Here is an 18,286-nt window from a genome sequence, read left to right as displayed (position 1 = left end):
AGTAAAATTTAGTAGTTCTGTAGGATATCAGTTACAAAAGAAAGAAACAGTACAAATGACAAGATTCTGTATCATGAAAAGAAATAAAATATGCAGAATTATAGGAAGTACATTACTTCTGAAAAAAGGTTTCTCTAAGGAAAAAATGTTAGATGGCTGATTGCATTCTCAGAGAAGTTAAATAAATCATGAATTCTATCAACGAATAAATAAGACATTTGAAAAGAAAATAGTGTAAGAAAAGAAATGGTAGCCCAGAGAATTTTAAATTAGAAGCACCAACAGTAGAGAAGTGAATTTATAACAAAGTAAATTAAATAATGACACGCACAACAAGATTTAAAAGTTTCTAAGATATCCAAAGGACAATGCAATGAAAGCAATCAACACATCTGAGGGCTAGATTCTAGAGCTAAACCTATTATTAACTGACGTTCCTGAAGAAGAGATCAGAGCAGATACCACAATGAAGACGTAACAGAGGAAAATTTTGCTACACTGAAAAAAGATATGAATCTGAAAATCAATAGGGTTCACCAAGAACTATGCAAAATTAATGAGAAGTGAACACATGGTAAAAAATTTTAATTTTCCTGATCAAGAAATAATTTAACAAGCAAATAAGAAGAAAATAAAGCAAAACAAACAACACATAACCCACAAAGGCAGAAGAAATATTCTAGTCTGTGACTCCTCTTGACAAAATGAGATGAGGAAGGCTTTGGTACAATATTTATAGACTTCTGAAAGGGAAAAATTGTAAACCAATTATGCTACTCTTATAGTTGAACAAGCTGGGCTTATTACTCATTGTTGAAAGGGAGAACTAACATCATAGAGAACCATGGGGTGTCTCAGTAAGAGTGTAAGAAAGAACCTATTATTACATGACTTGGGATTTTGTTGGGTGATATGGGGAAGGGTCTAAGGAAGCAGGGATTCACTCTAGATCAGATGCTGTCAGAAAGGGTGGACAATTCTATGAGTGGGTATCTCAGTAAATATTATCCATATGGAGGGCAGACTAGAGCAAGTCTAAAATGGTAATTGATAAAGAAGCACTAGTCACTCATTTTAAACAAGATGGAGATATCTGGTATTTTGTGGGTAGCACAGTGACCTTATTCTTCTCTGTGCTCAGATGAAATTACTAAGTGCCCTTGTTCTGTCTCACTTTATCATGGTCTCAGAGTAACCTTGTCTGAGGTTGGTATTCTGTGATATTATTTATGTCCAATAGGAGAACAACATGAGCTAGCTGTGAGTGCCAGGACAGCCTATGGATGTCAGGAGTTGCTCTTTTCCCACCAACAATTCTATATACTCAGTAAAACTGGTCAGGTATAAAAGCAAATGAAAGAGCTTCAGATACACAAAGGCTCAGGAATTATATTACCCACATACCCTCTCTTAAAAAAATTGTTTGGAGACATACTTAAGCCGAGCATTTCAGGATGAAGTGTTCAAAAGGGCTAGAGACAGGCAATGGAATCATTCAAACATAGAATTAAACCTGAATTATCTTTGGCAAATATTATTTTTAAATAAAAAGCAACATAAAGTTCTTAAAAGAGATTTATCAGACAAGACAAATAGTAATAAACCGGATCCGAAATTTCAGGTTATACAAAACAAAAACTATACCGGATTATGGGCGTAAACATAAGAATGACTATTATCAATTGTTTCATTATCCATAATAAAACGTACAGAAACAAACTTACTTAGATTTTACACTTAAACGTGCCACTAGCAGATTATTCGAAACAATTTACATAACTTGCAAATACTTGAGGAATAAAAATCAAAGAAAGCACAGATGCTACAGGTTGAGTATCCCTCATCTGAAATGCTTGGGACCATAACTCTTTTTGGATTTCGGATTTTTTCAGATTTTGGAATATCTGCAAAATACATAATGGTTGAGCATATCTACTTTGAAAATCAGACATCTAAAATGCTCCAATGAGCATTTCCTTTGAGCATCATGTCTGTACTCAAAAGTTGTGGATTTGGGAGCATTTTGGATTTCAGATTTTTGGATTAGTGATGTTCATCCCATATAGTAAGATAAAGAAAGGAAATGTCAAAAAAGCAAAGAAATGCTATAAAACAGCTAATAATGCTGTAGGAAAAGACAAAGGTATAAAATACTAAGAGGACGATTTTAATTAACAAGGGCACACAGTATAAAAGCAATTCAGGTATTGAAATTTTGTGTGTGTGTATGTGTGTTGTATATATGTATGTATATGTGTATGTGTATGCAGGAATGTTTTAATCATTCCCCACAAGCACCCTTAATTTCCTTCTTTCTATAGATAGAAACAATGGCTGAATATAAAATAAAAATTCTAAAATCGCAAATACAATTATAGCCAAAGGCACACAGCCTCAAATAATCAATCCAAATAATAGAATAGAGCTTTGTTAGAATGCCTAATTTAAAAATCATAATTTTTTTTTCCATGGCTGGTTCGTAAAGGGATCTAAGCTAGAATGATAATATTTTAGAAAAGAATAACCCATACCTCAAACTGTGTTACAGCAGCATAGCGCACCTCTCCAGAAGGGGTAGTATATTTACTCCTATAGAAACCTTTCATTTTATCATTCAGTTCTCCAACAAAATCTATCTTTAAGGTTCCTGTACCTGTGATCGAAGATAAATAAAAACCACTTTTATGAAGATGTTAAGTACATTTATCAAAAATATATCCTCAAGACATTATATTCAGTCAGCTATTTACAATGTTCAAATCATTCCTTGCTTTCTCAAATATTCCTTCTGGCACTGGAGAGAATACAGTATTTACTAAAGTAAATGGCAGATTAATCCTAAAATAACTCTTAAAGGCATGTTTAGGGTAAAAGTTACTTAGAAAGTTCTTTAACTTTGTTAACTCAGTCTCAAGTTACTAACACATGAAGATAAGAACAGGAAAGAAAATGAACATTTATTATTAAATGCCTGACACATGCTATTGTGCATGGTGCTTTTAAAATATTTATAACTATTTATAAACTTAGAAGTAGATATTGCCCCCATTTTTTTTAGTTGAGAAAACTGAGGCTGAAAAGTTAAATAACTTGCCCAAGATCATACAATTAGTAAGTAGCAGGAATAGAGGAATGGGATAAAATGTTTTAATCCAAAATTCATGCTCTCTGCCTATTACACCATGTGAATGGGTCCTCTTAGACAACTTCATGTACAGGAAAAGAAAGGTAGCCAATTAAGCTATCATTAAGACAAGACACTATCTGTTCAATCCAAATGGAATACTGATTGCACACCTTTGTAAAGAGCAAATCATTGGGAAGACCAATGATTTGATCAGCAAAAAGACATAAAACAAACTCTTACAGTAACCTCAATCATTTGAAATCTGATATTAAAGAAATATATTTAATCAATAAATTATTAAATACAAATAAAAGTACAACCTAAATATGAATTCTATTGTTGTATAAGAGCAAAACCAACCTAGCGAAAATGTGAGTTTTTGTGAGTATATATACTTTCTTTTATAACAGAAAGAAGATTATAATTATTATCTAATAGTCATCTGCTAAATTCAGATGCATGGCAAAATAATCCCATTGGACATTTTACAAATCAAGTCACCAAAAAACCAGGAAAATGTTAACTTTATAACTGATCCTTTCAAAGTGTCTATTTGTAACAAAATCTAGAGCATGGGAGTCTAACAAATCAAAGATATGGAATGACTATAAAGTAATTAGCCAATCATACCAAACTTATATCCTAATGTTTTAATCTGTCATTTTGGAATACTGTAGAGAAATGACATTTGGCACTGTTCAATATGTTCCTGACGCTCTCTCTTTCTCTCTCTGACATATTCTTTTGGATGATCTCAAAGTCAAATCTTCATCTTCTAAAACTGAATTTGCTTTCTGGAAAGGTCCAAAAGTGATGAGGAGTGCAAGTCTTTGAATAAATGAATGATAACTGCAAATGTTTCTAGATCAAACAAAATGGGTCTATAAGTAATAAAACTGATTTTCTTATGTTCCTCAAACTAGTCCTGAAAGTAATTTAAGTGGGAATTTCAGACCTCTGCAACAAAATCACCACTAAAGAAAGTACCACATTCTTAAATTATGCTGGGGGGGAGAAAAACCTCAATCGAAGCTCAACTGAACAAACGTTTGTGATGGTTATTTTTTAAAAGTCAGACATCTGTGAATATCTGAAGGGGACCATGAATACTTTTTTCTTAAAGAGAGTGACAGATTAATAGCACAGTAAATACAAATACATTAAAAGAATCTTAAGAATTCCAAATGATTGATACTAAAGAATTAAACTATAAGTAATAAAAAAATTTAGGGCTGGCCAGTTAGCTCAGTTGGTTAGAGCAACAGTGTCACAACACCAAGGTAAAGGGTTTGGATTCCCATACCAGCCAGCTGCCAAAAATAAATTTTTTTAAAAGGAACTTAGGAATTCCTAAATATTTGATTTTTTTTTTTAGGAGTCCACTTAAATTTTTTCTTAAAAACTGGATGCATTTACATTAATACAGTTTGCAAGGAAGATATAATAAATTATAATAACCCACTACCTTTAACGGGAGTTGTCTGATGGAATTTTGTTACAATTCCGTAAGTGGAATTGGCCAGTCTGTTTTCACTAAGTCAATTGTTAAGACGTTTTTAAATATAACTCATATTTCATGATAAATCTACTTTCAACTTTTCCTATTTGGAACAAAAGTGTATTTAAAACTTGTAACTAAATAAGAAAGGCTGCTTACACTTTTACTTGGTTTTAAATCTCCAAGGCCATCAAACCATAACAAGATATTGACAGTGACCACTTCCAAAAAGTGGCGTACTAAACAAAATACAAAGTATTGGAAAGTGTTATTACCTGAAATTCAAACAAAACACAAGTTAAAGTTTTTAAAAATCATTAATAAATTTAGTAAGTGTTACATTATACGAAACTAATTACAAAGTATTTACTAGTAATATAGCAGAATTTTAGGATGAGTAGGAGAAAAATAACCTTTTGATAAATTTCTCTTATCAAATTTACACCGTATTAATGAACTGATTGCTAGATTGTCTAATTTTATACCTATTCACATACACAATTTACATTGCTTCCTCAAATTAGATACTTTATTTCAATTCCAGTGTATGCAATATTTATCTGTTTGGAGTAGTAAAACTTTTAAAACATAAACTCATTTATAAATTAAACAACTAAAAAATTGGGACTTCCACCAAAAACTTTAAATGCAAAACCTTTTGTAGATCTTGAAATATGTTAATAATAAGAAATTATTCAGCCTACTAAATGCTTTAAAATTAACGACATTAATTCATATAAAAAGGAAGTAAAGGTCTTTGCCTTTCTGTTATCACTTATTAACCTGTTTGTCACTCTTCAAAATGCTAGGAACTACTAGTGTTTCTTGATATAAATACCACTCTACAGGACCCTTAACCACTGATTCTGAGGTTGTTAGATCTGACAATGATTATGGTAACTCAACCACTATGCTAGACTGGTGTCAACTTCAGAAAAGATGTTTTACTTAGCATATAATAGTTGGCAAGATTGTTAAGTTTGTTGAGGTTAAACACAAGGTTACTAATGTCCTCCTAAGATATGTTCAATATTTACTCCATTATTAGATAGACCACTTATGCAATTTGTTAAAATTTGAAAAGATAAGAAGCTCTTTTTTTATTTATTTTTTTACTGGTTAAGGGGATCGCAACCCTTGGCTCGGTGTTGTCTGTGAGCCAGTGAGCGCACCGGCCATCCCTATATAGGATCCAAACCCACGGCCTCGGCGCTATCAACACCGCACTCTCCCGAGTGAGCCACAGGGCCGGCTCAGAAGTTCATTCTTAAAGGAAAGAATGACTGGGTAACTTCAACCCAGAAAACCTCACGAAAATGTGAAAGCCAATGATTTTCAAACAGATATTAATAGATATTCAATAATTCAACATAATCACACTTGATAAATTTCTTATTTTAATACTTATATCAGTTATTTGTTGTATTAGCTAAAAATTGTTATATGCTAAAAATTTCAAAAACTATGTTGATTTACAGTATATCTTCTCAGACTTGTTCTATTATGGCTTCACTATTTAGCACATCCTGCTGTAAATAGGACATGGTGCAGCTCTTACATACTGATAATAAATGACCTCCAACGGATATACAATTAAGGGAAAAAGAAGAAAGGTGCAGAAAATTATGTATAGCATGATAACTTCTGTGTTTTTAAAGAGTATATACATATATGCTTACAAAAGCATGGTATAGTTTTAAAAGGATACACAGCAAACTGGTTGCTTCTGATGAGTAGTGCTGACAGGAAAACAGGATAGAAGGGCAAACAAAATTTCACTACAAAATGTTTGAATTTCAAACTATATACATTTGTTATGTTTTTGAAATATTTAATTTAAAAAGTAAAAGAACAGCATAATGTCATGTTTTAGAAGTGCAGACTTTTGAGTTAAACTGCTTGGCTTTAAATCACAACTTATTAGCTATGTGACCTTAGACAGTTATTTAATTAAACCATTTTTGTGCCTTAGTTTCTTTATCTATAATGTAGAGATAATAGAATCTATCTCATAAGACTTTTGAAAAGATTAAATAAATTAATATTTTTGATGCACCTAAAACGGAACCTGGCACAGATTAAGCATTCAATATGCATGTGTATGTATAACATATACGAGGTTACTTCAAAAAGTTTACGCAAGGGCCAACCCTGTGGCTCACTCAGGAGAGTGCGGTGCTGGGAGCGCAGCTATGCTGGGAGCGCCTGGGCCGCGGGTTCGGATCCTATATAGGGATGGCCGGTGCGCTGAGCGCGGTGCAGGGGACACCAAGCCAAGGGTTGCAATCCCCTTACCGGTCACAAAAAAAAAAAAAAAAAAAAAGAAAGGTCTACACAAAATAGAAGTAAAAGATAATATGGCAGAGATGGTTTGTCTCCACTGATACCCAGGAAGCTGGAATCAGTAATCCTAGGGACAAAGATATCAGAGCTCTCTTTTCACCCAATGAGCCACCCAACGTCACTGCCAGTGAAAGTGGTTTCACTGCTTTTAGTTCTGAACATAAGAACTAAAATACAAACCCAGTACTCTCACTTGACAAAAATAAAGATGGGGAAACGTTTAAAAAAAAAAAAAAGGTAGGCCATGCAGAGGCTACCATTTTATATCAGGGACTTGAGCATCTGAAAATTTTGTTATCCGCAGGGGGGTTCTGTAACCAATCTACCACAGACACCAAGGGACAACTATACTGTGCTTGAGCATTTACAGCTTGAAGAGCATTTGTTATTATAAATTAATTGCCTTCTAGTTCTTCTTCATATGACAGTGCGTACACTATACACAATACTGATTTTTCTTAAATAATGTTTGTGGGTTGGCTTACCAAAAAAAAGATAATACCAGTCTTTCCCTGAACGTTTTTTTTTTTTTTTGGTGGCTGGCTAGTACAGGGATCTGACCCCTTGACCTTGCTATAACACTGAGCTCTTATTTCCATGAACTTTTTGAAGATCACTCATCTCTTCTATTGTGTTAGGAGTTTTTGTCTACTCTTGCCTGGTGAACTTTATTTGTTTGTTTATTTATTCATTTATTTATTGTGGCCAGTATGGGGATCCATAATATGTCTTTCTTTGACTATATTTATTTATTGCAGCAGATATGGGGATCTGAACCCCTGACCTTGGTGTTATCACCACCGAACTCTTACCAACTTAGTTAACCAGCCAGCCCTTTCATTAACTATTCAGAAGTATAATTTTTGCAAATATATAAGAAGGGATTTTTTTTTTGTTTCTCTTTTGCTATTGACTTCTAATCTTTTCACAGTGTGAACACAGAATATAGCCTGTAATGATACAGATTTAAAACTTTTTAAGGGCTGGCCCATGGCTCACTTGGGAGAGTGTGGTGCTGACAACACCAAGTCAAAGGTTAAGATCCCCTTACCAGTCATCTTTTAAAAAAAACAAAACAAAACTTTTTAAACATTTTATTTCTATCAAGGTAACAGTTCAGTTTAAAAGTCACATAGCCCTGCCCAACACTACCCTACTCACCGTACCCTGCCTCTAGAAGCAACCATTTTCAACTATGATTTCTAAATACTTTGTTTATATAACTATTTCTTCATTTTTAATTTTAGACATATTTTCTCCTTACCATAGACAATGAAGATTTTTTTTTTTGTCTTTTTCGTGACCGGCACTCAGCCAGTGAGCGCACCAGCCATTCCTATATAGGATCCGAACCCGTGGCGGGAGCGTCGCTGCGCTCCCAGCACCGCACTCTCCCGAGTGCGCCACGGGATCGGCCCGACAGTGAAGTTTTAGCTAAACCATCCCTCATCCCATATCTTTTGTAAAGAATTAAATTTTCTCTGACCTTGCAAATCTGAAAATACCTTTATTTCACTCACACTTAAATTTATAGTTTGGCTAAGAATAGAGTTCTAGGTTGAAAATCAGATTCGTTTAGTATTTTGAAGAAATGATTTCATTAGAGTATAGTTTCCATTGTTCCTACAATAAGTCTACTGCTATTCTGATTCCTGAACTTTGAAGGTAATATGCTAGCTGCCTTCCCTCCTGAGATAGGAATTCTTTGAGAGCCATACTTTATCCCAAAAGTTGTAAAATTGGCTTTGGTGTGGGACTTCTTACATTTATTGAGTTAATCTTTCCCAATTGTGTACCTTTTCAAATTGGAGGCTTCCACCCCATCAGTTCAAAGAATTTTTCTTGTTTTATGTCTTTACTAAAGTCCTCTTCCTATTTTCTCTGTTGTCTCTTTCACTAGAGGAATGCTGGCTCTGCTGGATTTGTCCTCTAATATTCTTTTTTCTGTTTTCCATATCTTGTTTTTCCTACTGTTTGGAAGATTCCTCAATTTCATCTTCCAAAACTTCTATTGTTTTTTTTTTTTAATATCCAGAAGTTATCTTACTCTAATTCTTACTATTTGATCTGTCCTTGTTTAATGAATGCAATATCTTCCCTTAACTCTCTAAGGATATTGATTAGTTTTAAGATTTTTTGGAAACCTTCTTTTGAGTAGTTTTTGCCACTTCCAACTTCCTATATTTGTTGCTTTTCTCAAATATCTGGTAATTGCTATCCACACTTTGCCAAGTGTGGGAACAGCATGCTGCAGACAGTGACTGCTCACTATAGATCCTGAAATAAGACTTGTGAACTCAATAAAGTTGATAATATGACTGCAGATGCTCAGCAATCCTCATAGTCCATGTGTAAGCAAGAAATATTTGTTGTAAGCCACTGAGATGTGTGATCCTATTTGTGGGTTAAAATGTACACATTCATTTTATACATACATAGAATATTTCTGAAAGGATTGCCAGACAATGCAAGTGAAAAGGGGTCAAAGAGAGAGAATCTCAATTTTCACATTATATTCTTCCGCATGTTTTAAAACGTGTTCATGGCAAAAAACTTATTTTTATAATAATCATACATTAAAAAAGCGCTGAAATAAAAAACAAAATTTCTCCAGTTGAAATTTTTTCTAAAAATCCTTTTATATTACAGCAATAGATTCTCAGTATAAAAATTTTGGAAACCAGACAAAAGGTATAAATAAGAATAAAAATCACCAATTATGTCAACACCCAGACATAATCCAGACATCATTTTATTTGTACCATTTTAGAGATATGATTCCCTGAATATGTAATTATATACTCTGCTTTATAATTTTATATTATAATAAGAACCTTCCAGTGTTATTAAGAATTCACAAACCTCACTTTTAATTGCTAAGTATATTTCACTATATAGATGTCATAATTAACAATTCCCTTAGTGTTGGACAAATATATTAATTCTAATTTTTTACTACCATAAGTAATGTCTCAATTGACACTTCTGGACATAAGCATTTTCTGTATTTATGATTTTTTCCATAACATATATTTCTACTAGCAAAATTGCTGGGTCAAAAGACATGAACATATTTAGGCTCATGATACACACTGCCAGACTACATTTTTAAAAAATACATGGATTTATATTCCCACAGTAATATCAAAGGTAGACACATCATCAGGAATCCTTTTTTTTACTTCAGTTTATGTAAAAGGCAAAAACTGGTATATCAGTAGCTGTTGTTTTGATATCTCCCATTACTAGGAGGTCAAATATCTTTTCATGTGTTTATTAGTCATCTGCATTTTCATCCTTATGAATTAGTCTGTTCCTTTTCATTTGCTCATTTATTCTTAGTGCTCTACCAATTTATTTGTATATAATTTCTTCTACTATATTAAGGTCAGAAAGTCTTCTATTTTCTTTGTGTTTTTATACCTAACAATGCAACATATCAACAAATCTTTCCTTCTATGCCTTCACTAACATAATACCTATCTAATCTCTGGTTGTACATCAAAGTCATTTGTGGGGCACTCTCCCCAGGGATCTGATTCAATCTATAAAAGAAGATGGAGCTAGGTAAAATGCATTTTTAACAAGCTGAAACTGAAAAACAATGCATTGAATTCTAGAGTAGAATGTTCCTTAGTTTTTGGTCTGTTTTTTTTTGTTGTTGTTTGTTTAAATGAATACAGAGTGACAGGAGGTGGAAGTCTTTCTAAAGAAGCCCAGCTTCCTTAGAAGAAAATTCTGGTGGCCCAAAAGTTGCAATGAATCTCTCTTTCAAAAGCTCTTTCTTGATACTTAATCTGCTAACAACGATTTTAAAAATGGCACACAATAAATTTCTTTGGAAGAAGTAAGATATCACTATTTATCACAATATTTTACAAAAGCCTCAGCTCTTACCTGTTTGGAGAGTACTAGGAAAAGACAAGGTGACTTTTTCATCTTCATTCTGATAGTTAAATCCTGTAGCATGTATTTCTGGAAAGGGAAAAAAAATTACTTCACAAATCTGACTGGACCGATAAGAACAAATCCAGACTGCTGCAATTAACATTTTCAAAAGCAAAATCTGTATTAAAACTAAATATTCTTAATTTAGTAAATTAACTTCCTATTAAAAAGAGTTTTGCTTCAAATTAACCTACTTTAGGCTACCGACCTCAGTTAAATATGTTCCTTAAAAATAATTACACATTCTTTATAAATTCACAAAATTTTGGTGACGTAAGGGAAATAGGGCTATTATAAATGTGATAAGATTTTCTATCAGATTCCCAGACATGTTTCATTCTCATCCTTCTGTGACTATGATATTGCTTCTATGTTTCAGTCTTACTTGTGAACATTTGAAAGATTTAGCAAATTGCCAAGATTTCAGTGTTAAAGATAACAATGAAAATTCTGCTAACCAAAAGATAAGTAACAATTCAAACTAAGATATAAACCATACCCACTTCTGGTAAAATTCCTTGTTGTTAAATTTTACAGAAATAAAAAAGATGAAAACAGGTGTTTACAGATTAAATTAAGGCTTGTATTAACTCTCTACCAGGAGTAAGAGACTACTTGTTTGACTGATTCTTTATTAAGATGCTTATTTGACACACAGAACCAAATAAACCTACTTCCAACCACATCCCAACTCATCCCAAATGAAAAGCCTTAATAAGCACATGAAAAAATGCTCAGCATTATTAACCATCGGGGAAACACAAACCAAAACAAGATACTACTTCACACCCAGCAGGATGACTATAATCAAAATGACAAATAATAGCAGTGCTCTCATACATTGCTTATAGGAACGTAACCACACTGAACCACTGGTAGTTCCTCAGGTTAAATACAGAGTTAACCATATGACCCAGCAATCCCATTCCTAGGTATATACCCAAGAGAAATGAAAACAGATATCCACACAAAAACTTATACACAAAGTTCATAAGAGCATTATTTATAATTGTCCAGAAGTAGAAAAAATCCAAATGCCCATCAACTGATGAAAGGATAAAATGCAAGTATATCCATACAATTTAATATTATTCAATAATAAAAAGAAATGAAGTGCTGATACATGCTACAATGTGAATGAACTTTGAAAACATTACACTAAGTTAAAGAAACCAGACACTAATGGTCATATATATATGTGAAATGTCCGAAATAGGTAAATCTACAGAGACAGAAAGTAGATTAGTGGTTGCCTGGGGGGCTTGGAGGAAAATGGGCAGTGACAGCTAATGAGTACTTTCTTTTTGGAGTTATGAAAGTGTTCTAAAATTGATTCTGAGCATGGCTGGAAAATTTTGTGAATATACTAAAAACCACCGTACTGTATGCTTTATTTATTTTATTTTTTTCCTGATGGCTAGTCAGTACAAGGATCCAAACCTGTGACCTTGGTGTTATAAGGCTGCATTCTTACCAACTGAACTAACCGGCCAGCCCTGTATGCTTTAAATGCATGAATTATATTGTATGTGAAATATATCCTAATAAAGCTGTGGGGAGAGGGAGGGCAGAAAAAAAGAGAGAGAACCTTATTAGTCACAGGCTTAAGTCTGATATGGGTAGCAATGATTCAGATTAAATAACACTCTATAGGCCAGGCAAGATGCCCACATTCTTCCTTTCTTTTATGAATCACCCAAAGATAGGATTTCAAATGTTTCTAATATCACTGTGGTTCACATGTCTCCATAAAGTCAAAATCTTTACAAAACCAATAAGAAACTATAATTTCAGATTCAAAAAAAGAAATCTAATCAATCCTCTAATCAAAACTTCCTCATTTTATAGTTCAGGAAAATAAGGTGTGTAAGTTAATGATTTGCCTAAGGTTACATAGCTAGACTAGAACTCAGTTCCCTTCCTATTCCTATTGCCATAATATTTTCTACTATCAAAAGCCAGCCTCTAAATGTGAACAGAAATCCAAGATTTGGAAAAGATAGAATACTAATGAAATCTCTAGAACAATAATGGCTTTTACTGGCAAAAACTCAAGATATGCTCTAACCTGATTCTCAAGAACAGAATCATACTTAGCCTAAAGGGAAAGCAAGAATTACCTTAATGCTTAAGAATGTTCCTTACTAAGATATAAGATGGCATTGTGGCAGCTCTGAGGTACTATGATCGAAGACTGTCTCCAACAAAGCATAATAAAGCCAATTTGTTTTCATAAATTCACAAAAAAGCTTCAAACTGACAAGAAATGTAGAAAAATGCAAAAGAATAGCAGTTAAAATAGACACAATCAAGTGTTGTATTGCTAGATTCCATTCTATAGCATATGCTTCCAAATGTACATGTCAACCAACTATACTACATGTGTACAAAAAAGAACAAAATTTCCTCCAAAAGTCTCTCTCAGAAAAGAGGAAACAGCCATATAATTGAATTTTTAAAAAGTCTCTTGTATTATGGGAACTCTTCCAATTACTTTATATTGAACATAGCCTTTGAAACAACCTTGGTCAATCATAGTTTTGGATATTCTGCAAATGGTACCACCACTTATCCAGTTGCTCAAGCCAAAAATACAGAATCATCCCATCTCCCTCCATGTCTGTTTGTCTCTCATACCACACATCCAATAAACAAATTCCATGGCCTACAACCTTTAACCCCAGACCACTTTTCAATGCTTCCACCACTACAGCTCCAGTCTAATGTATCATTATCCTTCTCCTAGACCACTACAATATCCTCTTAACTGGTCTGTTTCTATCTTGCTGCCTTATAGTCCATTTATCACATAGCAGTGAGAGGTCAAAGCCTACAATAAAGTCCCAAGATATTCAGAATGAAAAGCTAAATATGCTTGGGGCAGGCAAATATATAGAGAGAACAACAAAAAAAGTAATAACCATAAAAGAAAAAATTTGATACATCAGGTATCATCAATAGTTAAATCCTTTTGATTATCAAAGATACTGTTAAAAAATGAACAGGCAAACCACAGACTGGAAGAAAATATATATACATATGAAACAAAGAACTTCTATCCAGAAAATACATAAAAATTTCTACAACTCAATAATAAAAAGACAACCCAATTTTAAAATGGGGAGAAGATCTCAACAGACAACTTCACAAAGGAAAGTAAATGGCCAATAAAGCAAATGGAAAGTGTTCAACGTCATTAGTCATCAGGAAAATGCAAATTAAAACCACAATGACAGATCACTATACATCCATTAGAATGGCCAACTTTTAAAAATTCTGACAATGAAAACGTTGTCAAGTACACAGTGCAATAACTAGAACTCATATGTTGCTGGTGGTGTCTCTTTGGTGTTCCTCAAAGACTGCAAGCCTTCTCTAACCCCAGGGTATATGCGTTTGCTTGGAAAGTTCTTTCTTCAGAAGCTAAACACTTTGTTATTCACGTCTCTGCTCACATCACTTTTTTAGAGCTCTGTTCCATCACCTTAAAGAACAATCCTCATTCTACATCCTCTTGTGATTTTTCCACACTTATCACTACTTTACATTACATATTTGCTTGTTGCCTACCTTCTCAAATAGGATATCATGTATCAGGAATGTTGAGACTTGATTTTGTTCACCACTCTACCTCCAATGCTAGCACAGTTTCTGGCACATAGTGGGTGTTCAATAAAGATTTTTAGAATGAATGAATCACTTTAAGAAGCAATAGACTAAGTGATTATGTTATGGAGATCTTATCAATGCTACCCATACATGATGTATTAAGGATAAACCATATTTATTAATATTGTATGAATGGGGACTTATGGGACTTAGGGATAAAATTTCCAGTTACAACATAATATACTACTCTGGAACTGTAAAATGATGCAAAGAATGGAAAGCCATTAAGACTAAAGATGCATAGGAAAAGTCTAAATAAATATGCTTCATTGAAGCAGAGAAGACAAAGCAGTATTTCTAAATTTAATGTTTATATTAATACTAATATAGTAACATAATAAATTAACATTATACTAATAGCTAACATAGTTTATATTAATATATTCATATCTTTAAATGTCTATATGTAAATCAAGCATGTAAGCAGATACTTTACTTCATATCATGTATAAATACATCTTTAAAATGACCAAAAACATTAGGGGGTCGGGGAGCAGCTGGCCAGGTGCAAGATCGAATACTGGACCTTGGTGTTATCAGCACCACACTCTAACCAACTGAGTTAATCGGCAAACCTTGATCAAAAACTTAAAAAAATATATTTAAAGGGAGGAAAAGGATAATCAGGCATACATGATTATTCAACTCTCTGAGCCTCTGTATTTCCACATCTATAAAATTAAAATTATATCATTATTTACTTAGTTATTTGAAAATATAATATTCTCTATGCAAAATGCTTAGCAGGGTACCTAGCTATGATCATTAAGAAATACTCTTTTCTAGATCATAACATATCTAACACAGTTCTTTATTAATTCAACTATATCTAATCTACTATATATGTTTAAATAATGGCTCTTGCTAAAACTACTTATCATGGAGTGCTACATTTAAGAAAAAGATTCTTTTAAATATAACTGGTATTTAAAAATCTATGGATATAAATATATATATTTGGGCAGAAGCATGCACGAGTGAGCGTGTATATTAGTAGTCTATTAGATAGAGGTAAAATTTGATTATAATTATAGCCTGTATAAAACCATGACAACAGAAATCTTATACTCAAAATGATTACAATAGATTCACTTTTGACTAAAAGTTTACTCACAACAGCATAGACCTGCAGCTTTCATATAACAAGACACACCTATAAATTGATTTTTAAATATCTCACTTAAAAAAGTAATAAAGATATAATTTGACTATAAGTAAAAAACAATGTTCAGAAACATGTACACAATATGCTATCATTCATGAGCACAAACTATATATACATATGCTTTCATATATATGTTGGTAAATGCACAGAAACTCAGAAAGGATATGTAACAAAATGATAGCTCAATCACCACAGAGTTGGGAGGTGGGGGAAGGGAAAGGCAGACTTACTTTGTAATGTATATAATTTTTACCTTTTGAATTTGGTATCATGTGTATATTAACTATAAAATGTTTTTAAGGGCCAGCCTGTGGCTCACTTGGGAGAGTGTGGTGCTGATAACAACAAGGCCATGGATTTGGATCCCTATGTAGGGATGGCCAGTTAGCTCACTTGAGAGAGCATGGTGCTGACAACACCAAATCAAGGGTTAGGATCTCCTTACCAGTCATCTTTTTTTCTTTCTTTTTTTTTTTTTCCTCTTACCGGTCATCTTTAAACAAACAAACAAACAAACAAACAAATAAATAAAATGTTTTTAAATGTTTAAAAATCTTTTTAAAGATGATCCTTGATCCTGGCCAAAATTCCACAGCTGGCCCATTTAACAAATAAATTTAGATAATATGTGTTCCTATTCTGGGTTTCCAAGTATGGTTTATTGATAAAGGGGCTCTCCTCCCTAAGTCTTTAGGATTTAGGCCAACCATAATTTAAAAACTATACTCATCCTTAGAGAACACAGAAGGTGAAGTGGCTCATCTTGTTTGTACAATCAGCCAGTCTTTCCAGAAAAATAACAGCCCTTGACATTGAAAGATATTCTAACTAAGAATGCAAGCACTCTTAGTTATTGTTCTACTTAGCTTCTGCCAAAATTTCAGAACCTCTCTCATGTGAGTTCTTCCAGAATACAGTTAGTTTTCTGTTCAACATCTGTGCAAACATGCTATTTGGTCCAGTATGCTTCCTTTAAATATTCCTGCTCACTTCCGCAAGGAATATCAGGAGAATTATGAAATAAATGCTTTAGCTTCCTTAGTCTTTTCCATAAATTTACCCTACTTTATTCATTGTAATTATCATCCTCTCTGCTGGCCTTTCCTGCTCTGTCACTTAATTGTCAATTCTTTTTTTTTTTTTTTTTGCCTTTTTCGTGACCGGCACTCAGCCAGTGAGTGCACCGGCCATTCCTATATAGGATCTGAACCCGCGGCGGGAGCGTCGCTGCGCTGCTAGCGCAGCACGCTACCGAGTGCGCCACGGGCTCGGCCCTTAATTGTCAATTCTGATCTCCCCTTCTGACACAACAGGCCTCAAGAGGGATAAAATGCCTTTTCTTTGGCAAGCACACAGTCATGAGGGACCCCACAGTTATTGTTAAAGCCAATTTGTATGATCAATAAATAACACAATCAGTAATTATAAGACAACTCCTGCTTTCTTATTAAATAAAATCTAGATCACTGTTTTTCCTAAATAAAAATTTTCCAAGTATGTCAATGTACCCTTATGATCTTATATTTCAATCTGACATTTTATTCAATCATTACTATGCTACATAAAGCAATGAATATAAGGAAGAAAGAATAAATAAACAACAGTTTCCTTCTTGTAGGTCTCAAAAATTCTCCAATCTTTTGCATTAACAATGCAAGCAAAGAAACATTATCTAGACACTGAAGGTCACACTTTTCTCAAAATTTAAATACTACTGGTATTCATAAAAATCAAAGCTATTTTCTTTTTCTCTCCCTTCTTCTTCACACTGCTCCAAATCTATTTTAAAGTACTACTAAACTCATAATAAGTTGACTAAAAACCATAATTTTCTTAATCAACAGATATTAAAAGTATCATTACTACTATGCGAAATACCAAAGGGAGTACTGTAGGTCAGTGGGGAAAGATAATGTTTTTAATAAATGCTACAGGGAACAACAGAATTCCCACTGAGGGGGAGAAAAAGCTGGGCTTGGACCTACCATATCTAAGAAGTAGGTAATGAAAGTCAAAACAATAAAGCTTTTAGAAGATAATACAGGAAGACATTTTCATGATGTTGGGGTAGAGAAAAAAAAAAAATCTAAGACATAAAAAGCAAAAAACATGAAGGATAAAAATGATAAATCTGACCCCATGAAAATTAAGAACTTCTATAGGAGGCACTATTAGGAGAGTAAGGCTGCAGAAGATATTTGTAACATATACATGGCAGAGTTTATATCCAGAAGATAAATTTCTAAAATTCCTTTAAATCATAGGAAAAAGACTTAGAAACCAGTAGAAAACTGGATAAAAAACATCACGTTATAGCAAACACATACATCCTACATTAGTATATATACACATACAGTAAACATATATACATCTAAAAGTAATGTACCTCATTAAAATCAGGAAATAAAAAAATTAAAACCTCAACAATATATCACTACATACCCACGAGATTAGCTAACAGCAAAAAGTCTGAAGATACCAAGTGGTTCTAGCTGGAACTCACACCCCTGGTGGTAAGGCAATTGGTATAATCTGA

At 33.3% G+C, this 18,286-nt stretch overlaps 1 protein-coding gene across 1 annotated transcript in view; it reads right to left on the bottom strand.

The window, feature by feature from the left end:
- The window catches only part of NPEPPS (aminopeptidase puromycin sensitive), an 85,603-nt gene that overhangs the window by 29,641 nt on the left and 37,676 nt on the right, over positions 1–18,286 (bottom strand). Inside the window, exons 3-4 of the mRNA XM_063111404.1 lie at positions 10,866–10,943; positions 2,532–2,653 (exon numbers count right to left, since the gene is read on the bottom strand). Of these exons, the coding sequence (XP_062967474.1) occupies positions 2,532–2,653; positions 10,866–10,943 (200 nt within the window). The remainder of the gene's footprint in view (positions 1–2,531; positions 2,654–10,865; positions 10,944–18,286) is intronic.

The sequence above is a fragment of the Cynocephalus volans genome, chromosome 10, assembly GCF_027409185.1.
Source record: "Cynocephalus volans isolate mCynVol1 chromosome 10, mCynVol1.pri, whole genome shotgun sequence".
Taxonomy (NCBI): domain Eukaryota; kingdom Metazoa; phylum Chordata; class Mammalia; order Dermoptera; family Cynocephalidae; genus Cynocephalus; species Cynocephalus volans.
The sequence above is the reverse complement of the archived record's forward strand: the minus strand, read 5'-3'. Positions and strand labels throughout refer to the sequence as shown.